General features: G+C 39.6%; 1 protein-coding gene across 2 annotated transcripts in view; it reads right to left on the bottom strand.

Annotated features, from left to right (window-relative positions):
- The window catches only part of LOC121512126 (cadherin-2-like), a 128,484-nt gene that overhangs the window by 21,111 nt on the left and 83,673 nt on the right, over window positions 1–23,700 (bottom strand). For both annotated transcript variants that reach the window (XM_041791207.1, XM_041791205.1), the window contains exons 8-13: window positions 23,368–23,505; window positions 22,779–22,964; window positions 18,221–18,474; window positions 13,518–13,660; window positions 9,151–9,384; window positions 5,885–6,118 (exon numbers count right to left, since the gene is read on the bottom strand). In XM_041791207.1, coding sequence (XP_041647141.1) covers window positions 5,885–6,118; window positions 9,151–9,384; window positions 13,518–13,660; window positions 18,221–18,474; window positions 22,779–22,964; window positions 23,368–23,505 — 1,189 coding nt within the window. The remainder of the gene's footprint in view (window positions 1–5,884; window positions 6,119–9,150; window positions 9,385–13,517; window positions 13,661–18,220; window positions 18,475–22,778; window positions 22,965–23,367; window positions 23,506–23,700) is intronic.

The following is a 23,700-nucleotide window of genomic DNA, read 5'->3' as shown; positions in this document are numbered from 1 at the left end:
ACCGCCTCCAACTCTCACCGCCAATCAGAGCTCTTACTTTCAACACAGCGTTGTATTTAAACATGACATACTTGTCAGTAATGCATTAATGCTGATGCACCATGTTGCTGCTGCTGGCAAAGCTTAACCTCCTCCACCCCAGCCTCCTCCTTTATAGCATAAAGCTTGTTGAACCCTCATATTCAGATTCATGCAGCTTTGGATTCAGTTCTTTTGAACTAGTTTTACTGTATTAAGTATGCATTATCATAAATGAATCTATCCATATGGGAGTCTCAAGCCATGCAACTTCCTGGAAAGTCAAAGCATGCTGCTTCACTAATCCAGGGAACATTTTCTGAGCAGAGTCTTCTCTGCCAATTAAAACTGTGTATCCATTTTGCAATAAAATGGTTAAATGTATAACAAGAGTGTTCCTGAATGAATTAATTGTACATTCTGTATTAATATCTTTCCTCTATTGTACTGTTTGTATGTTATCTATACTGGTTCTAAATGAAGAAATTGCATCATCAAATATTTCCCAAAAAGACCTGGCCCTTTAAAAATAGTGCAGTGTTTTTTTCTTTAAAATCAGAGCTGCAAAGCCTCTGTTATCTCTTCACCTTGTACAAAGTCCTAGTTTAACGCCAAACAACTTAAGTCCTCTCATATGGGACTCATTTGGTACACAATTTATTTTTAGACAACTGGAGAGTTTTAAACCTGATGTGGCTTTTTCCTCTTTGATCGTATTAATCGGGCTGGATATATGAGACAGGGAAGCTTTGGGGTGTGTGTGTGTGTGTGTGTTTCTGAATGAGCACTGATTTACCTGCTAGGGCCAAAACCCATTAGAACACTGAGTGAAATTCTAAGTGTGGATAATTTAAACCCTGAAGGGATGATTTGAAAAATGGCTTGTCACCATAAGTAACATTTCTCTGTGCAAAAAACAGAGAAGGCTGGCAGATTTGCAAGGAGACAATAAACAATAGCCTATTCAAAAAAGCAATGCTTTGGTTTAGGGCTTTCACCAGCATTGGTCTTATTCTATACTGTGATAATTTACCATATGGGCAGCTGTAGGTCAGCCTATAAGGACTTAGGTTGAGGACTGTGGGTCACTAGCACAAATTTTGGTTCAGACCAGTGTGAGGAATGTAGGATAGTTGCTAAAAAAAATGCAAATTTACTTCCCTAGTACTGCTGAGGTGCCATTAAGCAAGGCACTGAACCAACAACTACCTGGGTGTTTGTTCATGTGCAGCCCTCCTCACTCTCTCATTACTGCATTACCATTGAATCCTGTTTGTGTGTTAAATTCAATCAATCAGTAAATCAATCAATCTTTGTTCAATGCCAATTTATAATCAAAGTTATCTAAAGACCCTCTACAAATACAGCAGGTCTAGACCGTGCTCTCTGATGTGGGCTATCTTACTACTGTAACTGGTGGTGTGTCCGTCTCGATTTGCATGCCACACCGTGCTACAACTGTGACCTCTCAGAAGACTAATGCCATGAAAAAATCATGAATGGTACAGCTTTAATGTTCCCCTTTTTGTGTTATTGGCTTATAACTGCACATATGCACCAGTGCATGGAGACACTGAGCCATTATGCATTTGGGGGAAAAACAGACTTTCCATGCAAATTGCTTTAATTGTAATATACAACAAGCTAAGGATGGTAACAACATGGCATGAATAGAGTAAAGATTGGCCAACTGTCTGTGAGAGCCGATGGAAGTGTGCTACAGTTTTAATGACGCACAAACTTTCCAGAGATCAGGAAACAATTTCTCCTCTGTATGACTTCAAAACAAGTGAGTATAAATTCTATTTTGCTATGAATTATGACTTTTACTTTGACATTGCCATTACTAAGTCATAACCAGGATTAAAACCGAGGCTTCCAGCTGCACTTTTATCCATAAGTGGATCTCATGAGACTCTCGTCAGACAAAGTCTTGACTCTTATCCCAGCCTCTTTAAAGTTTCTGATTTTTCTCATTAATTTATTTTTTGTTTCTCCTAAAATTCAATAAATAATTTCTCATTGTCATTTCCAAAGGAGAAAATAATGAGACATAGACTGTAAGGAACCTATAAACCTCTAATAAAAATTCACAACTTGACATCCATCCATTTTCTATACCCCTTATCACCTTGGGGGTCACGGGGGGTCTTGAGCCTATTCAGCAGTCATTGGGCAAGAGGCCGAGACCCAGAGAGAACCCACGCATGCACACTCCACACAGAAAGGCCCTGACCAGGAAGCGAACCAGGGACCTTCTTGCTGTGAAGCAACAGCACTAACCCCTGCGCCGCCAAGTCTTGACATGTCATAACAAAATCTTCCTTCAATAAAACAGCAGATTAGAAAGCATAATTTTTCAAACTGCCCATGAAACAGACATCGATTAATATCTGTTTCATGGCCAGTTTAATAATAAAGTATTGTTTTCTAATCTGTTGTATATCCTCTGCTGCCTCATTTCTCTTTGTTCTTACTTCTCAACATTTCACAAACTCACATTCTATGAACTGAAATGCCCCCGAGTTCACACAGCTCTTAATTGTGCTGTAGGAACTGTCAGATTGGAATTGAAAATTAACTTTGAAAAAAACAAAACATGAGACTTTCATGAGATGTATGTGGAACTTCTAACTACTGAAATGAGGGGGGAAACAAAGGACCTTCATCATATATGAAGAGTTTTGATGCATGCTCATTTTGTTTCCCTTTAAACTGCAAAACATCTCAAGACTTCAGCAGGAACCTTATTTCAAGTCATTCTTCAGCTTCCTTCAGTGTTTACACTCAAAAGAACACTTCAGAGTGATTAAGCAATCAAACCTAAAGTGCAGCTTGACCCATTCAGTACTTTCACACAACTGGCACTTCAGCTAACATGCTTACAATTAAACACTTCATTCCATGCTTTAACTGTAACTCATTATCTCTGGAGAGCACAACTTGTAACTTCAACTTTAATTTCTGCAGGGAATACTATTTCACTGCTACTCAGACTTCTTTTTCAGCCTTAATTCTGGCCCTGAGAGCTTATCAATCAACAACTAATGAAAACACATTTAGTAAACTGAGAAACAAAAAGGGACCAAGCATTTTTCTGTCAAATTAAAAAGTCTGATTTGATCTAAAGAGCTCTTGCGGTCTTCCAAGTACTTGAACACCGCTATTTGCTTAACGTAGCCTTACTCATTGCTGATGTTATTTGAAATTCAATTTATGAAACAGGAAATCAAAGTACATTGCAACATCCTCATAATAATATCTTATTGCTCCACTTGAACACTCTAACATAATGGAGTTCCTTCCGTTGTCTGCTTCCTTCTGTGGCACTACCAGGGAAGCAGCTCAAAAAGGCTATTCACAGTGTCCAAGCACATGAAGTGCCACTCGTTCACAAGCATGTAATCTGTGAAAACACAGCAGCTAGCTTGACAATCACACTCTGTTTTCGAGCCTGGAATCTCTGCCATGGCAAGTATGTGCTTTACTAGACAAGATGCATAAAACAGTGACTGATGTCGCTGCTGGTTACTGCATACATTGGAAGGAACGCTGGGATTTCTCTGCCCTGAAATGGTTGAAGGTCCCACAGAGGGGCATGGCTGGGTTACAGTAAGATTAAAGTTATTAGAAGTCATATTCATGGGAACAAAAACACCAGTGTGTTTTAAGGTTAGGTCTTTACTATGGATTTCATTCTGGATCATTGTGACTGTACCTGTGGCATTCAAGGTCTCGGGGCTTCCTCTTGGTTTCCTCTCTTTAAAACCTAACACACCGTGGGTTAGAAAAGGGTTTTCACAAAACCAAACACACTTCTCCGGGCTCCGTGTCAGAAAGGTGTTCACTTAAGTGTGTACACATTCTTCAAAGTAAAGTTGATGGCCCATGTCCACAGCCGGTGCTTTTTCAAATGTCTGCTTCAGAGCATTCCTGCCAGGTTAAGAAAGCTGACTTTTGTTTACCTTGATATTATCCATAAGACTTTAAAATAGCTTTGTGTGATTAATATTTCCTTTCCCAAGGAAATATTGATGAGAAAACATGAAAACAATGCAAATATACCCTGTCTTGACAAACTAGTACATCTCGAAAATTTAGAATAGCATGAAAAAGTTTTTTTTTTCCAGTGATTTAATCAAAAAAGTGAAACTTCTACAGACTCTAGATTAATCTCACACCAAGTGTAATATTTCAAGACTTTTGTTTTAATCTTGATGATTAATGCTTGAAGCACATGGATATTCAAAATTCACTACCTCAAAATATTACAATATCATAAAACATCAATCGAAAAAGGATTTATAATACAGAATTTTTGAGCTGGTAATTAAATTCATTTATCAGTCAGTTATTGGTTTCTCCTTTTTCACAAATTGCTGAATCCAAGTGATATGGCAAGGAGCCAATCAGTCTGTGGCACTGCTGGGGTGTTATGAACCCCAGGTTGCTCTGATAGCAGCCTTGAGCTCGTCTGTATTGTTGAGTCTGGTGTCTCTCATCTTCCTCTTGACATTTCCCTAAAGATTCTCCATGAGGTTCAGGTCAGGTGAGTTCACAGGCCAATCAAACAGTAACAGCATGGTCAGCAAACCAGTTTCTGGTAGTTTTGGCTTCACTCCTGCTGGAAAAGGAAATCGGTATCTCCATAAAGCCTCTCAGCAGATGGAAGCATGAAGTGCTCTAAAATCTCCTGGTAGACGGCTGACACTGTTGACTCTGGACTTATGAAAGTGCTTATTAAGCCCCATGGACCAACAGCACTGAAACACTGGACTTGAAGCACCTTGGGTTCTGTGCCTCTCTGAGCTTCCTCCAGACTCTGGGGCCTTGATTTCCAAATAAAATGCCAAGGTGTCTTTTATCTGAAAACAGGAGTTTGGACCACTGACCAATGGCCCTGATCTTTTCCTCCTTAGTCCAGGTGAGATGTCGAGGACGTCTCTGATTTAAGAGGGCTTGACACTTCCTGGACACATTTGTGTGGTGGCTCTTGATCCACTGATTCCAGCCTCTGTCCAAGCCATCTGAAGCCTCCTAAACTCTTGAATCTGCTTTCCTCTGAAGGCTGAGCTCATCCGTGTTACTTTTCTTACCACACTTACCTTTCCAGTCAACTTTCCATGAATACACTTTGAGACCAGCCTCCCCTTTCATCCACCTTCTGTTGCTTACCCCTCAGTCTTCCCCATGATTGTGGTTGTGTGCACTGAACCAGCGAGGTGGAATAACTGCTAAAGAAACCTTTGCAAATTAGACTTTTAAAGAATATTCTAATATATTGAGATAGTGGATTTTCATGAACTGTAATCAACAAGATTAAAAAAAAAAAGGTCTTGAGGTATTTCACTTTGTATGAGATAAATCTGGGATATATGGAAATTTCATTTTTTTGAATTAAATGACAACACAAAATAAACTTTATTCATTATATTCTAATTCTAGGAGATGCAGTGGTAGGCAGTGGCTGTAGCCCTTAAAAAAGGACTACATCTGCTGTCATTAGCGTCTCTTCAACTGCTTATGGAGTGTAGCGCTGTTCCAAAAGCTGAATTGTTTTCAACTGAGAGTACTTTTACTAACAAAAACAGCTGACCCTGTGTTTTTGACTGAGAATGTTGGACTGCACTGGTTTTGAGTTGAAATGAGCACTAGCACTCCAGACACAGGCCCTTATGGTGTTTCAGACAATTTTTAAACTTTCTCATTATTGAATGAGCCAAAAAAGATTGAAAGTTATCTTGGTTGGAATCATCCAACCAAAATGGCTTGATAGAAAGCATTTTTTTTCTTCACTTTATATTTTGTTCAGTCTACATATTGCGGCATCCACTCGTGTGTTTGTGAGAGTGTGTTGCAGACTCACCTAGCAGTATGATGATGCAGATTAGGATGGCAATGATGGCTCCGGTGCCAAGTCCAGCAGCAATGATTCGCTCCATGTCCACACAGTCTCCATGGTGATCACACAGGCAGACTTTGACCTTCAGGTATGACGTGTTGGACATGGGCAGGTTGCCAGAGTCTGTAATCGTGATGGGTACCTCATAGATCCCACTGGCCAAGGAGCTGATCCGCAGTCGCAGCTGGGCATACTCTCCTAGAGTTTGATGTGATGATAGAAGGGAACAAAGAGGAAAAATCAGAGGGACAGTCAAGTCTGGCAATCTCTTATGCACTCCAGTCTGCTTTATTTTCATGCTCATCCACTTAATTACACTGGAAGATTCCCAGTACTGTACTGTACTAAGAGGCTGCTAATTGCCATGCTTAACTGGAGCAGCTGGGGTTTGCATGCTTCTGAAAAGAAGATTATTTCCTTTTTACCATACAAATATTTGCATCAATATCGGTTAATTGGCAATAGATAAAAGAATAAAAACATTTCTGCAGCTATGAGTCTAAAACCACTGAGTGTTATATATTAAAGGTTGGGTATTAACGCACAACTTCTGTAAGTTTCCAATTAATGACATCTCTCTCATTCACTGCTAGCTACAGATTGAACTACATATGTATTTGTGAAGGCGAAGGAAATTTTTCAGAAGGAGTGATTATGTGTGATGAAACTTGAATCTTCCAATGACGAAGAAAGAACCATGAAGCAAGTCCAAATTTAAGGCCATGCTGATTGTTTCCTTTAAAATTGAGGAAGCAGTGTGTTCATTCAGAAGGGGAGGAGTATGAAGGAGAAAGACACTGAAAAATGTTTATGTTTAATAAATTTGTATTACAGCATTAGTCTAATTTTTAATAGCTATACCTCGTACAGGTGAGGTTCCAATAGCCTTTGCTTTAGCTTCTTAAACATCAGGACAGAGGCTGACACATTTAGATTAGGTTTTTAATGAGACAAAGGGCCTAGAGACAGAGAGCCGTGGTTTCCATCATTTCCTTACATATTAATTCCTGTTGGCATGCAGTCAATTTGCTACCTCTTACAGGCCTCCTTCACCTCAGGGAGATTCTTGCTCAAGCCTTGCAGGGAAAACTCAACACCAACACAAAGCTTTCTATCATGCATGCTCGCTCTGACCTTCTCCAAAAATTACACAGCTAAAATATACACCTACATGCCCTTAAGTATCAAAGAACTGCATATATTTGATGCTTAAACTTAACCATGAGTGCCACTGACAGTCAGGCTGATACTAGTAAGTGCCTCGTGTTTTAATGTACAAAGTGTCTCTCTAATTTTTGCAATGCATCAATGTTAGTGGTATGCCTCAGCAAATATTTTTAATCCAAGCATCTGCATATTTTACCACTATAATCGGCGGCATGCCTGTCTGTGTTGATTTGCATGCCACACCATTGCTCCTACTATCCTTAACACCTCTCAAAAGACTTCTTGGGTGTACTGGTTCAAATGTGGGGCAATAAAAAAATCAGAAATATGCACTGTTTTAAACAAACAAAAAAACCAACAAAAAAATCAAAATTATTGCACTTTTTGCATTGGTTTGCCCCCCTTGATCTTGTTGAGACACGCCCACAAGGAAACGTATTTGGCACGCCTGGATGTAATGTTACCCTTGCTCCATGATCCCTAATTACAGTAATCTCCCTTTAAATGACTTTATATTAAACAAGATAATACAGGAGGTGTGTCACGTGGTGTTAGAAATCATGGTATATCTGCTGTTTTTAGTCAGTTGTAGTTAGCGGTTCTGCGTACACATTTTTGAACATGTGTGTGATGCTTTGTTGAAGCTCCACAATGAAGTGCACACTATAAAACATTGTAAATATGTCAGTAAGCACAGCTGTAATACTCCTCTTATTGTGTTGTAGGCCAATCACTGCATATACACACCAACGTGTAGAGACGCTGAGCCATTATGCAGCAATTGTTTTTATATGTGGGCTACAGTATGGGTCCCATGTGGGTTTGTCCATGGATAGCCCCACCTGTGAATGCCCATGTGAACTGCAAGTGTGGATCAGCCCATAAGAGACCCATACTGGCCGCATTGTAGTAAACATGGGCAACCGCAAGGATATCTAGATGGGGCCAATATGGGTCTCTTTGGACTGATCCACACATGCAGTTCACATGGGCAATCGCAGGTGGGACCACCATGGAACCCATGGACAAACCCACATGGGACCCACATTGTAGCCTGCATATAACCCATATGGGGCCCACATGGACATGCTGACTGGGAAGTGATAACCAGGAGTTAAAGTCTGAGACCCCCAGCTGTTTTTTATCCATGTGTGGCACCATTACTTATGACGAGGACGTGACTGTTGTGTTTGTTTTCTTCATTTCAGGAGGAAACTGTTATTAGGGCTTCAATGATCCAATAGATCATTGAAGCCCCATGATGATCTGTTAGTCCTAATATTTAATATGGATTGTCAGAATTTGTGTGGGACACGGACGGAAATGGACACACCTGTTGCTATAGTGGGCATTCATAGAAATCCAGTGGGAATGGGATTGAGAAAGGGCTCCATACAGGGCTCTAGTTTCATACAATATCCTGTTTATGTTCTGCATGTCCAAGCACATGGTGTAGAGAAGTTACAGGAGCAAACCAGAGCTGATTCTCTCTTGGATCAAATAATGTTGTTTACAACACCTGCCTCCAGGCACACCTGGCTTTTAAGGAGAACGAGAGCTGACACTGACACATTGGTTTGATTTAAGTTACCCCCTAAAACACCTCTGTATAATCAAGGGATGTAATTCAATGTGTTTACACTCTGCCCCTCGCGTATTACCCAGACTGTGTAATACTCAACTTGCAAAATGTAGTTGGACATGCCCTAAATAACTTACTCTACACACTTTAGACCAAGATTGTTGCATTGGTGCCCTGACTTTTTAGAGCATGTCTCAAATGCTGTTCAGGCAATAAAAAGACCACTAGACCTGGAATCCGTGTAACTATTTTGTTAAATCAAAGCTGTTTATGTACTATGAAAACATTGCAGGACTTCAGTCTTTCCTATAGCTTTTTGAAATGTGGACAGTGTCATCATAAGATCCCCATGTTACATGGAGAGATTTGAAGAGCCTCTGGATTTGGATTTTTTGATTGTGTATTAAGTCACATGGACAGGGAGAGAAAGACCGTGAATGAATGAAAAGAAAAAACAAAACTAACAAACAATCCCACTGACCATTGACGCGACTGAGAGTCCAGTTGCGGCGTACATCTGATGGACGAGTAGCAAGCTCAAAGGCAAAGGGTCCAGCGTTAGGGTTCAGGTCGGGGTCACTAGCTGTGATGTTGATGGCGTTAGGGTCTGGCTTCTCACACATTTCTACCTCAGGGGGGAACACATGAGGAGCGTTATCATTGATATCCAGCAGGTACATCTGAAGGGTGCCTGTCCCGCTGGCAGGTGGGATACCTGGAAACAGAACAAGAAAATTTCATGATTTTGTTTCCGTGTCTTCTTTAAAAGTACTCATCCTGATAGCTTTAACAATATCATTATCTGTGTTCCTGTGGCAGAGGCCATCTTCACAGGTTAAAATGTATGAGAATTAAAAGTCAGATTAGGTTATTGATAACAATGATTAAAATATCTAATAATAGATACATGTCTCCTTTCAATTTCCCCTTTCTCCAACATTCCTGGTTTCACTGAGGAAAATAAAAATGGAAATTGTTTTTCTCTACAATACATCAAAACCTTTAGAGGACTGTGGTAGAGAAGAGGATTCAGACAGAAAAAGATTTTTCTTTGCTTTTGTTAAAATGTATCAGTGAGACACATTGAGTACAAGGTTAATATTTTAGCCTGGAAAAGTCCTGTTGCGAGTGTAGACTCCGAAATATGAAGGAGCCAGACTTTAGAAAGCACGGTGCAAAAGCAGTGCCTAATAGATGTTTTTCCTCTGTATCTTATAGCTCATCTGTTTTTCCTTTTTTGATAATGCAAAATCATTAAAATCCACTCACTAGATTACATGTACCATAAATACACACTCTAAGGTCCTTCCATCATTTAATCTAGCATTCACGATCCTGCTGTCCCAAATATGGATAAAAGCTTCAAACATGGATTAATCCGCCGCTAAAATTAGTCCCAAACAAATGAACTATTTCCTTCTGTTTGTTCATCGGCCAGCTGTTTTGGGAAGTAGATGAGCCTTTAAAGAAATGAAATTATTTATCTGTGATCTGTTTTTAAAGACTGACGTCTCCAGTTAGATACCAATCGGATTAGAGCTGAGTGCCCCACAGACAAAAATCATATTTCAAGTCTTTTCACCCTGGAAAATAAGCAATATAGTCAAGCAAAAACATTTTTAAGTTTAAGTTTTAGCTTAACTTGAGACTCAATAGCCTACACAAGAGATTGTTGATAATGTAGCTATTGCAGAAGTAATGTTGGCAAGTTGGAAAAGTGCTTCTTCAGGGTTTGCAAAGCAATGTGGCCACAAAAGTCCAATCTGAGAAGAACCTTTTCCCTACCTTCTTAAACACTGTAGCGCAGTGGTGCCCATGGTGTCCAAGTACACCTAAAAAGGGCACCAAAGAACCCTGTCTGCTCTGTTGTTGTCAAAATTAAATGTCTATCTATTTTTTAAATCATGATTAGAAACATCATGTAAGACAGCATTTAAGGGTGAATGTAAAAGATAAAAAAAAAACAAAAACAAAAAACTGAAAATCTGCTAACTTTGAGCTACAAGAAAACAAATTCAGAATTTTTACGTTTAAAAAGTTGGGAATTAACAAATTTTTTTTTTTGAAATGTCCAACTTTAAAAAGTCTAAATTTTGACATTTGAACCTAATTCAAAAAATGTTTTTTAGATATAAACATACAGCAGTGTAAAGTCAAAAATTAACAAAACACCATTTTCAATACAGTGGTTGGATTTTTGACTGTAAGACTATATAAACTCAAAAATTCTATATTTTGGTTCATGTACATTTATGACTTTTAAAGGCAAAAACCTTTATGTACTTTTGCATACATTATTTTTTGTAAATTAACAGCTTTCTAAACTTGAGAAGCTTCTTTCAAGCCGTTTTCCTGAAAATAAAGATTCTCTATATTGAATTATTTTTACAATGCCCCTCATACACACTGTAAGACTGAACAGTTAAAAGATATAAAAAACAAACAAAAACAAAAAAACAAAAACAGAAAAGAGTTTCGGTAACTCAAAAAAACAAAACAGCATTTTCAGCTCTATTTCTTGAGCTGACTGAACATGTTTTTAGTTTTAAGTAAATGGTAGTACTCAGTTGCTCTAAGTATTTTTTCAATTTTATTTGACATCCATCCCTTAATCTGCAGTTTTCCCAGAATGCCTTTTGCAATTAGACACTTTTGCACCATGAGTGAAGTTACTGGCGCAGTTAGAGAGGACCCACCAGCGAGGAGCAACCCCAACACACATACCAAACTGAAGAGGACTTCCTGGATCAGTGTGAACCTTTCAGATATTGTCACTTTTAGTTAACCTACCCTGAGTGGCACAAATGTTCAAGGTTCAAATATGCGATAGAAAAAAGGGAAAGTGGAGTACATAAAGAACATGTAGCTTTATGAAAAGTACTTAAACATGATCTGAGTTGGATTTAAATGAAATTTGTGAGCTTGTGAAAGTTTCCACAGTGCAGTTTAACTTTAAAAAGTCAAGTTGACCCAACATAAATGTACAAGTAGTGAAATTATTACTCAATCTGGAAAAGCACTCGGAGAGCACAGACCTCTGCCATTCGCCCTATCTCCCAATAGTACAGAATCCTTAAAAAAATTCCTGGATCCAGACGGTGATCCGGATCACTCCCAAAATCTAATCACTTCTTCCTCATGCCATTTGTGACATTTCCTGAAAATTTCATCAAAATCTGTCCATAACTTTTTGAGTTATGTTGCTAACAAACTAACACACAAACCCTGCCGATCACATAACCTCCTTGGCGGAGGTAAAAATGTATTTCCACTACTTACAAACTTGAGACATGACTCTAAACAGTAGTCTTAACTTGTTCGGTTTTACATTGCATCATTGTAATAATGGATAGTTTATACTTAGATCTTTTGTCAAGCACAGGTGTAAGCATGTCTATTATTTTGGGATTTTGTAAATGATAACAGTCAACATTGATGTGTACTTTGTCCAAGTGGGTCCTGTGTGGGCTGTTCTTAGACTGGAATAAGGGGGCCCTAAGGGTAAAAGATTGGGAACCACTGCTGTAGCAGACATAAAGTTTAGAGTCTTAAACTACAGGGCATTCTTCTTCATTCGTTGAAGCGCTGCAGTGTTTGAAAGACAAGTTCAGAGAAAGCGTGGAGACAGATGTTAGCAGGAAGCTCAGGGCACAGTGGGGTCTCTGTCTGGACAGAGTCAAGTGTTAGAATGGACTGCTGGAGCCGCTGCTTAGTGACATTCCTCTTGAACAATCTTCCATTTTAAATAGAGAATCTTCTATTTTGGCTATAAAGCACGGTAGTGATAGAGACTTGGACACTTGCATGAAATAAGAAGGAAAATATCTTCATTAGAAAAAAATAGGGGAATGATGCCAAAAGGCTGTCTAGGTCTCCTTCATTTGGGACATTATGGGTTAAAGTACTAAAATGTGATAGAACATGAACAGTACCCTCTGTTGTCTTAGAAAAAGTTTTCCTCCTATAAATCAGTGAAGTTTACAGTTTACTCCTTACTAGAGCCAGGACATGAACCAGATGAAGAACCTATAAAAGTATTCACCCCCTTGGATGTTTTACCATTTTATTTATTTTATAAGGTAAGCATTATTAATATAGTTTGGCTTTTTTTATTTAAAAAAAAGTATTTAAAAATGGAAAACATATTTTTTTTTACAAAGAAATGCAAATTTAATAAAACATGTAAGGTAATTGTGCGACTACTAGCACCAGTTGGCTGGACCTCTGTTGAATTAGGTCAGTCACTTTAAAGGGGGTGAATATTTATGGGGACACTTATTTTACATCACATGTTTTTATTTCATTGACATTACTTAATATAAAAATGGTTTCACTTTGACATCAAAGAGTTTTTTTAGTCAAAAAAAACAAATTATTTTGACCATGACTGACTCATTAAATCAATAAAAGGGTAAAACATACAGGGGCAAATACTTTTTTATATGTTTTATGTAAGTTCCTATCAGAAAAATGTTCTCGTTCTCAATTAACAGAGTATTTATACATATTGGAAACATGGCAAGATTGGATAGTTGTATCAAAGAGGACCCACTTTGTTTACGGATATCAAATGAGCATTCTGAGATTTCAAAAAACAAGATTCTTAATATTATGATAATAAATGTTACCAGGTTTTAGCATTCTATTTCTTCAGACAGATCTCACTGAATCTGATTTTAATACTTCAAATAATAATACTTTACCAAAGTCAGAAATTTCATTGACTTCACTAAGAACCGGCAGCGCTGCAATTACTGAAAGAGCAAAGAGGCACTATGAACACAATCCACCTCTGTATGGAGGAGGATGAGGTTACTGCAGGACACCAGCGCTGCCTCCATATCTCACCGTTATCAGAAGCCATGAAGGTAACGTTGTACAGGTTGTTCTTGACGTAAGGAGACTCTCTGTCAAGAATGGCGATGGTGGAAATCCGACCATTGACCGGGTCAATCTCCAGCCAGTTGGCAGGGTCATACATCTTGGAGTACCTGGATTCAGTCAGAGAGACACAGCATAAGAATCCACCACAGAAAGGCTCCTTTATCTGCTAATCTGGCTACAGGCCAGGCAGCTACTGCCGAACTGATACATGCAGACTGCAGCACCCTCATGAAGCAGCCACGATTCATTCATTAATCCTAACTAGAACTGAAAATTGTATAAAAAGGTTTTCAGTGGAAATTTAATATGGTTGTTTTCAAGTCTGGGGAAACTACTCACGAACTTAATGGGGCTTGAAAATTTCCTGCCACTTGCTGATAAAATGTATTCATTTAACAGAATCAGCTGATGATTATTTACCTACTTTGCTGCAAAACAACCCAACAAGAAAAGTCAGAAAGGGTTCACATTAGAGAAATAGTGTAAATATGTTAACAGGACGACAGCAGCGCTTTAGATTAAAATTTGCCTCCCGTGAATAGGAAGTATTGTTCATTTTGTGTATTTCTAATTAATGAAGGAAATTGAAACAAAAAACGGTGAATAAATATAGGAGCAGCAAAAACTGCAGAATGAAAAGGAGAAAAAAATCATACACCAAAATGCTCTCTGTGGCCCACTCTATAGTGAACAATACACTTCCTCTTTGTGTGCTTGTGTGTGTTTGTGTGCTTGTGTGTTTTTGTGAACACAGGCTGCGTCCACCATTGGCTGTTGCTAGGCTACAAAGACTTCAGCACCACATTTAGAAACAAATAGTGGGATGTAAAAGAAAGGAGGATGGGGACAAGAAGCTGCAGTCCTGCAGGCTTTCTGCACTCTGGTTGTTGTTTAGCTGCTAGCTCAGTGCTGAAGGATCTGAAAAGATATACATTTCCTCCAGACAGAGTGTAAAAAAACCAGCAGCCTTTAATCTCAAAATAAGCTGCAACTGAAAACAGCATGATGCCTTTGCTTTTGGCCCTCCTGAGCAAATTAAACCGGGCTGATAAATAATGGTTAATTTAGAAAAGTACTGGTATGGTTATGTGACTATTTTCCCGACCAATACTCAAATGTTTTTAATGGATGACTGCATGAGGAAAGAATTTGCTGATTTCTTGACGTTCATCATCTGCTGTTAGTTTTACACAAGCTTAGCACAAAAATAAGAACATTTGTGTGTGGTAGATTATTCATTTTTGTAACAATGCTTCTTGGCATTAAATCTTGTGGTAAGTCTTAATGATGAACAGCAGAGCTGAGTATGTGGGTGGTGCCCATGAAAAAAGAAACAAGGCACATTGGCAATTGACCGAATTATTCATTTATCAAACAGGAGCCTCAGTAGCGTGTGGAAGAACCATACACAGCCACAACAGCCTGGCACCTCCTCCTCATGCTGGTCACCAGCCTGGTCACACACTGCTGCGGGATGGCATCCCATTCTTCAACTAGCATTTGTCACAAGTCAGCCAACGTGGTTGTGTCGGTCACTCTGGCATTGAAAAGCATGCCCAAGTGCTCAGTGGGGATGATGTCAGGACTGCTGGCAGGCCATTCCATCCTCTCCAGTCCCAAATTCTGGAGGTACGTACTCAGCTCTGCTGCTTATCCCACAAATGTATGTTACTTACAAATGTGGCACTATTTAAAGGGGAAATAAATAGGCTTTTAGATTTACTGCCAAGAAGCATTGTTAAAACAATGAAACAATCATCCAAATACAAGTACCCTTAACTTTTATGCTAAGTTTATTGCAACTAATTTCACAGAAGCAGTTGCTAAATGATGGATTAGCTTTTCTCACTTTAAATAGTGAATATAAAATTGTAAATATCATTTTGACTTTTATAATTAAACTCACAAGAAACTTGATTTGGACTTACTGCCATAACCAAACATTCTTGTGCTAATCTGAGCCTCAAAGTGTTGCTGAAATATATCCATTTAAAATGCAATCTCAAGCATTCAGTTTAAGTGGTTTGTGCAAATTTTAAAGAGAGTTTGAGCTTTCTTGTGATAACCTATTCCCAGGAATGGATCCCCTTATTTGACAGGTAACCCTAACAAATGGAGTCTGAAAAAAGAATGCCTCCAGCTGAGATTGTTACAGATGTGGAGGCATAGACCTTAGGGCTAAGCTGATTATTGGTCCGGCTGATTAATGGTGCCAATATTTGGCATTTACTGATAATCGACAAAATCAGTTATTTCAAAGGTGTGCTACCTTTTGCTCCACTGCAAGGCGTGCCTTCCCCTCTGGCTTTTTTCACTCTCTATAGTCTGTCCTAATGTCCCACCCTCAGCACGACCTGACTGGCTTGATGTGACAAAAACTACCAGTCAATCACCACTAAGGCAGGAGTGGCACTGATGCAGGGAGTCTATAGCCTCATTTCCATCAGGGGGTCTGGTTTGATTCAGTACGGTTTGGTATGGTTTGGTACGCTAAACCCCAAAATACTTTAGTTTGCGTTTACAGACACCTGTGCCCTCACTTGGTGGGCTGTGCTGTAAAGGCTATGCATGTGAAGTCACATGCAGTGCGAGTCTGCTGGTCCAGCCACAGAGTTGTAGAAAGGATGAGTAACAGAAATCAGTAGGGAATAAGCAGTAAACAGCTTTATTTCAGCTGAAAGTGCTTTTTAAAAAAAGAACTCCATCTTAATCATGTTAACTGCTGTCAGTACAGATCATCAGCTGTTGGAATACATGTACAGAAACGTTTTGAGTCGTAATGGTACACTAATACGTGAATATATCTAGTCTAAAACAGTTTATATGACAAAATATGAAAGTTTAGAGCTGTACTGTGAGAATTCGCCACATTAAAAATAAGGTTAAGGTTTAGCTGGTGTTTACATCAAACTAGATTAAATCAGAAATTCTGGCTGCACTGTTCTCATTTTAAAACAGGCTGCAGCCCAAAGTTTTACAAACACGACCAACAACCACAGAGCGATGTTTTCACAAGTTACCCAAAGTAAGAAGTAGATTAAAAGCTAGTTACAGTACAATGAATCAACTGATCTAAGGCTTCGTATTCACCAAACTTCAGCATTAATTTAATTTCACATCCATCATGGATAGACCAGACTGATGTGAGCCTACAAGCTCTGCTTTGTGTACTTAAAATCAGTTCCAGTTAAACGTCAGGGAACTGGATTTATGGCCAGATATCAGTATCCACTGACTAGAGAACAGTTTCGATCTCTGTCTAGTTCAAAAATCCTGGTTAATGCTGATATTATTCTGTTTGTCTCCCGATTTTGCCCGTTCCTCACAGAGACTTCTGTGTTTTGCAGCCTGGAGCCGAGCAGCTGTGTCGCACGTTGGCGTGACGTCAGCGCAACCCTCTATTGTTGTGTGTGTAGCTCCATCTTTTTAGGACAGATAGGTGAGATTGGTACCCCTATGCATTCTGTTCTGCACCGAACTGAGTCAGACTGCTTGGTGGAAACGACCTATTTGGCAACAGTTCCTGTTTCCTGCTGCATTGCCATGTGCTGTTTCTCAAGTCTACAGAGCCAACGCAAATTTTTTTTTATTCTTCCAATTTCTTTTTAATGCAGTGTATTGTCACATCAGTTACATTTTGTTTGTCACTACGAATGCATATCGGTTCCAAATATCGGTTAGTGGTCTCATGCACTTCTAATCTGTATCGATGTTGGCCCTGAAAAAACAATTTCAGTCAACCCACAATAAAAGTAACTTAATAAAAAACTCTATGTTTGGGACGTGACACAGACAACCTTTTTTTATGATCTGTTTGTGAGGACAATCACAATTTTCCTGATCCGGTGTCACTGATCTATCATCTGGTGGTAGTAAAGTGTTTCATTCCAAGATGCAATAAAATCCTGTATCCTCTAATGTCTTCTTTAACCGTTTAAAAGCAGTGATTTAAACAAAAGAGAATTATAAATTGAAACTGGTTAATACATAAGAGTTGGTTTAAGTTATTTAAGAGGTTTGAAGATGGCACCAGTAATTGCAAACTGGTCCAATGACAATGGAGGCTAACATTGCCAGAATATGTGATTTTTCTGTTATAATTAAAAAAAAAAAAAAAAAAAAAAAAGAAGAAAGCTAGTGCCATCATGTTCCTGTGGACATGCTGGCTAATGTTACCAAACCAGGAAGTCATGAATGGGCTCTGATAACTCCTGCAGCCACAGAAAAAGGGTTTATGCTAATACTGCCTTTAATCCAATCACAATATCCAAGCTTCAGGAGAATGTACACTAAAAGAATAGATAAAACCAATATTGTAACTGAGCCCAAGGTTGCATTAAATACATATTAATAAGCTAATTTGTCCTCAGTCATACCTTTTCAATGACAGTCACTGACAGCAACTTCAAAATTAATTCTAATGAATGCAGGGCTAATTTAAAAGATGAAAAGACCTTTAGATATTCAAAGTTCTTTCCCAACAAAAGACATCAGCAGACACAATTATTCCTCTACTTAAACCTACTCATTATAGCACAGTAAAATTACTTTTTTGAATTATACATTCTTTGATATTCAGGCAATATAATTTGTCCAACAATGACAGATCCATAGACTTATCTTTAAAACAATGGGAGCTTCTGATGACAAGTCGGTGGCTGTCTTACCGAATAGTTTGCCTCATGAATCGGTCCGGGTCTTGGGCAGTGAACGTGGTAAGTAGAGACCCAGCAGGGAGACCCTCCTCAAGTTTGATGGACTTGGGGTTTGGGCTGAACTCGGGACTCTCGTTAAGGTCCAGGATCCGTACAGAGACAGTTGCAGTGGACTGACGAGGAAGGTGGATGCCGCGGGCCAGTGGGACTTCATTCTCGGCTTCCACCGTCAGCATAAAGGAACGTGTCAACTCAAAATCGATAGGCTGGAGAAAAGAATGATGGAATAGGGTGAGAATGACAGGATACACTGGATATCATCATGTTTGAATACAGGCAAGTGCTTCACAGGCAGTGTTGTACTAAGTGCTGCTTGAGCAACTCAGAAAATCTGTTAAGAACTTGATCTAACCTTGATCTTAAAAAAGAACTTGTCAATATGTTACTGTTGACCTAACAACATTGCTGCTTTCATACAATCCTCCACATTTTCTTCTATGAGCCAACTGAAAACCATCTCTTTGCATCATTGTCTGATGTCAAGGTCCCTGTAGAGATTGGCTGATGTCTAAAAACTCCTTTGAATTAAGAGTCCCTTAGGGCTCTAAGAGGTTATCCTTTCAGATAAACAGCAAAGCATTTTATTTTAAAGGATATCCAGCTTATTAAAACTTCTTGGTGACCAGCGAAGTATCAAACAAAAATCAACCTCCATAAGTACAAACATTTTCAGTCAGTAAAAGCCCTCAAACTTAGATGTGAGTAGGTACTTCTACAGTATTCCATCAACTTCCAAAAACCATCCATATTCTATACCACTTATCCCGTTGGGGATCTTAGGGGGGCTGGAGCCTATCCCAGGTGTCACTGGGCTACAGGCGGGGTACACCCTGGTATGGTCGCCAGTCAACAACACATATAGAGACAGACAACCAGACACGCTCACATTCACACCTACAGCCAATTTAGAATCACCAATTGACCTGATGAGCATGTTTTTGGTGGTGGGAGAAGGCTGGAATACTTCCACAAACCATCTAATATTATTTTCTGTCTAGTTTCAGATAGAACATGTTTATGTTTGTGTTGTGATGCTCTCTAGGAGTCACTCAGTCAGCCTGGTCTCCCCTTTAAGCATGTCTACATATGCTGTAAGAAGTCTGGCTGGCATGGAGAAAGATGACATCTCCCTTCTATTTTTGAGTTAATTTGACATTTTACTGGCCTCAGAAAATACATAAAGCAGGTCCAGGGACTTGGATAGTGTTGAACATGTGATGGACCGTATAATTCCTGTCAGAGACAATGCAAGGTCCTCTAAAAATCATCAGATTGTAAAAGGTTCTGGAAAAGGCTGGGCAAATCGTATTTACATCTTACTACATGAGGTTTTTGTGTATGCAACTGTTAGGTCTGGATTGTAAATAGGTAGCCCCCAGGAACTAAACTGAATGAAATTCCCTTAAAACATTAAGTGTAGCTCGTTTAGTAAAAGATGTGTCTATATACAAAGACTGCAGTCTATGCACTGGTTGCAGGTTTGAGTCCCACTCTCTCCCCTCTTATTTCCTGTCTCTCTACAGATATGCTATTAAATAAATTTATAAAACTCAACAAATAATCTAAAAACAAACAGTCACCCTTGTTCTTATTCTTTTCCATTATTTATACAGTGAAAGTAAATTGATAGCGAAAATGTGTATCAGAGGAGGCCAGTTGAATTCCATGGGGTGAAAGGGAACAGGGACTTAGACCACTGTAAGCCCGTTTTGTTTACATTATTTTAAGGTCTGGCAATGGATTATCCTAGTTTAATAAGGAACACTCTCATCATACATTTTACCATTTTATTGCAGAATGGATATTCTGTTTAACTTGGCAGCGAAGGCTCTGCTCAAAGATATTCCCTGGGTTAGTCAAGCAGGATGCTTTTATAGATACATTTATGACAATGCAAACTGAATCTAAATGAGGGTGAAACAAGCTTGAGCTATAAAGGAGGAGGCTGGGGTGGAGGAGGTGAAGCCTTCCCAGAGCAGCAGCATTAATGTAGGCAGGGATTATTGTAAAGTACACATTTAACTCTTTGGGCAACAGAGTTTTTTCAAGAAAAATTTCAATTTTGATATCAAGATTTCCAAAGGCTGTAGCTTGAAAGTGGTTAGAGATAAAGGCATACTGTAAATGAGAAAAATCTTCAGTATGACCCAAAATTTGTGATGGGAGTCAATTCAATCAACTAATTTGCATATTCTGACATTAACCGACCATTAACCGATAACTAACCGATCCGTCCCAGAAACCTGATTTGTACTGTGCATGTGCAAACACGCGTCTACATCCGCGTCTACATAAAATAATTCTAACCCTAACCAGTGGAATATAAATGCTAAATCTAACCCCAGGAAGCTAATTAATTAAAATACAAACCTACCCCAATGAGCTATCCCTAAATCTAACCAGTTGAAATTAAAATGCTAAACCAAAACTAAAGCTAATTAAGGCCTATCTAAACTAATCTAAGATAACCTTAAACTAAGCAAATAGCACAAGTGGGCTGCCGAGCGGATGTAGACACGTGTTTGCACATGCGCAGTACAAATCAGGTTTCCAGGACAGATCGGGTAGCAACAGACATCACCAGGTGGCCTCCACCGCCATTGGCTGTGTGTTTTCTCCCACGGCTTCTAACATGGCTGCCCCTCCCTCCGCGGTGTTTTTCATTCCCTGCCTTTGTCACTATTTGCGGTATTTTGACCACCCGGATAACCCCACCATGTCTCCTCCCTTCCCGGCCACAGTAAGGCAAAGCATCGGCTTCAGTATGTGCTGCTTGTGGACTATCATGGTGCACAGACGCGCTGTCCCTGCTCACAGACGCACCGTCAGTCTCACCCATGGTTTCACTGGACGACTGTATGTCATGTCAGAAGGTGAATATTCCTCTATTCCTCCCGGCATTGTGAGTATTCTCACTACAATTTGCTCTCATTCTCTCCGTTTTGTTCCAACTACAGCCATTGCTTCCTCATCTCCTAAACCGGGGCTGGGTCTTTCAAAACTCTCTCTCTCCAAACCTTTGAGAAGAAACCCACCCACAAATGCTGCTGGGATTGAAGTTACTCATGTCTGTCATCTCCTGGTGTAAAGTAGCAACAACATCGGGCACCATATTTGCAGCTAGAGCTTGTTTAATTCAGCAATGTTGCTTGTCGCAGTTTCGCGACTTTGGCACTTCAAGGGTAAAATGGACCCCTCTGTCAAGGGAAAGAGCTGTGATTGGGTGTGAGGGCTTGGCCGCAATAATTAAAATCAGCTAACAATCAGCTATTCATGGCTGTGCATATGACCTCCTGCATTAACTAACACAAGGCTTCATTTATGGATGTATCTCACTGCTTACAACATGGCAGGTTTATGTGAAATTGACAAAGAAGAAAAGGCAGCCTGAGACATAATGCAGCTCCACATAATTTTTGGAACTACTTTGATGATAAAAATGTGCCTGTATACCACCAGGCAGCTCAGCTACCCCCACCACTGAAACCCTAAAGATGCTTTCAGACAGTAAGTGGCTGTTACTGACAGCAGCTCGCCACAGAAACCACAGCAAGAGAAACAATCTCAGTAATAATGCTGCTCTGACTTCCTGGAATTATACACCTTTAAACCAGCTGGTGCAGCAGTGCCCACTTCTCTGAGTACACCTGAAGGACAAGGACAAGGCCACACGGGTGCTTAACAAGGAGTGGACTGGGGCTGGAGCCAGTGGATCAAGAGCCACCACGCAGATGGGTCCAGGAAATGGACTACAAGTGACATGTTCCCAGTAAAGCCATTCCTGAACCACAGACAACGTCATCAGAGTTCCACCTGAACTAAAAAGAAAAAGAACTGGACTGTTGCTCAGTGGTCCAAGGTCCTGTTTTGAAAATAAAGTCAATTATGAATCTAATTTGGAAATCAAGGTCCAAGAGACTGGATAAAGATCAGAGAGGAAAATAATCTAGGCTGCTTGGCAGTCACAGTTTTTAGTTTCCACAGTCAGTGATGGTTTGGGGAGCCATGCCATCTGCTGCTGTTGGTCTAGTGTGCTTAATCAAGTCAAGACTCAAAACTGCAGAAGCTTTATGAATATTCTAAATTTCCTTTTCCAGCAGGACTTGGCACCTGTCCACACTGAAGCAAAAACTATCAGAAACTGGTTCACTAACCATGATATTACTGTGTTTGACCTAAGCCCAGTAGATAATCTCTGGGGACATGTCAAGAGGAAGATGAGAGACACCAGACTCAACAATACCAATGAACAGAAGGCTGATATCAGAGCAACCTCGGCTTCATAACACCCCAGCAGTGCCACGGACTGATTGGCTCCATACAACATCCCATCGATAAAGTATTTTGTGCAAAAGGAGCTCTAACCAATTACTGACAGATAAATCAGCATAATTTTCCAGAGGGTCAATACTTCTGTATTATAAATCCTACTGTAATCCTTGTTTTTTGATATTTTAATATTCTGAGATGTATCTGGAATATATGGAAGTTTATGTTGACCATATCCCACCTTGACAACAGTGAGCAGGCCCTCGTTGGTGGTGGGGTCAGTAGGGATGGAGAAGCGTCCAGTGGGGTCTCCAGCGATGATACGGTACACGGCACTCCAGGCTGGAGTGTGAGGCTGGTCTTTATCCGTCACTGTGAGGTTAGTAACAATTACATTCACCCTGTTTTCATAAACCTCTCCAAAGTACTGAAAGAAAAGGACAAAGAAGACAGCATTAAAATATGCCACTGCAAATTAAACAGTAATGAAGTGATACCTTGGTGTGATTACTATGAAAATAAGACCAATGAGGAGGTAACTGACTCTATTTCACAGAAAAGCAAAGTGCTTCTGTTCCTGAAATAAAGACCACATTTCCCGCAAATCTGCTCCCTCCTGTCAAATGTATTCCTCTTTACTGAGAAATGCATGCACATTGTCCATTTTATTGTTCTTTTCTTACTTCTTTATCAGCTGCCAGAACCAATAAAACCTGAGCAGCTTCAGTTCCATTTAGAGGAAAAACCTCTCTCTCTCTCTCTCTCTGGCTTGCAGATTTAGGAAACATCACATTTCTCTGCAGAGTCTGAAAGAGTATGTGAGGACCTACCGTGTCAGTGGTAAATTCAGGGGGATTGTCGTTGACATCAGTGATTCTGATCACAGTGGTGGCTGTGTTGGACAGACCATAGGTGGGGTTTCCCTCCATGTCTGTGGCCTGGATGATCAGGGTGTACTGAGTGACTTTCTAGAAACAGAAAGGAAATAAAGAGTTTCAAGCACTTGTAGAATAGATTTTAAGTGTTTTATTTGCCTTTTTCAGATGTATCTACGCTGAGAAAATCTGAGCAAAAGCACATTTACATAAAACCTAATTCTGAAATCAATTTATGTTGTCAATAACAAGACATTCGGATTTTTTCTTCCTGAACAAGAATAATTT

The sequence above is a fragment of the Cheilinus undulatus genome, linkage group 7 (genome assembly GCF_018320785.1).
Source record: "Cheilinus undulatus linkage group 7, ASM1832078v1, whole genome shotgun sequence".
Classification (NCBI taxonomy): domain Eukaryota; kingdom Metazoa; phylum Chordata; class Actinopteri; order Labriformes; family Labridae; genus Cheilinus; species Cheilinus undulatus.
Note: the sequence above shows the minus strand (reverse complement) of the source record. Positions and strands in the feature narration are given on the sequence as shown.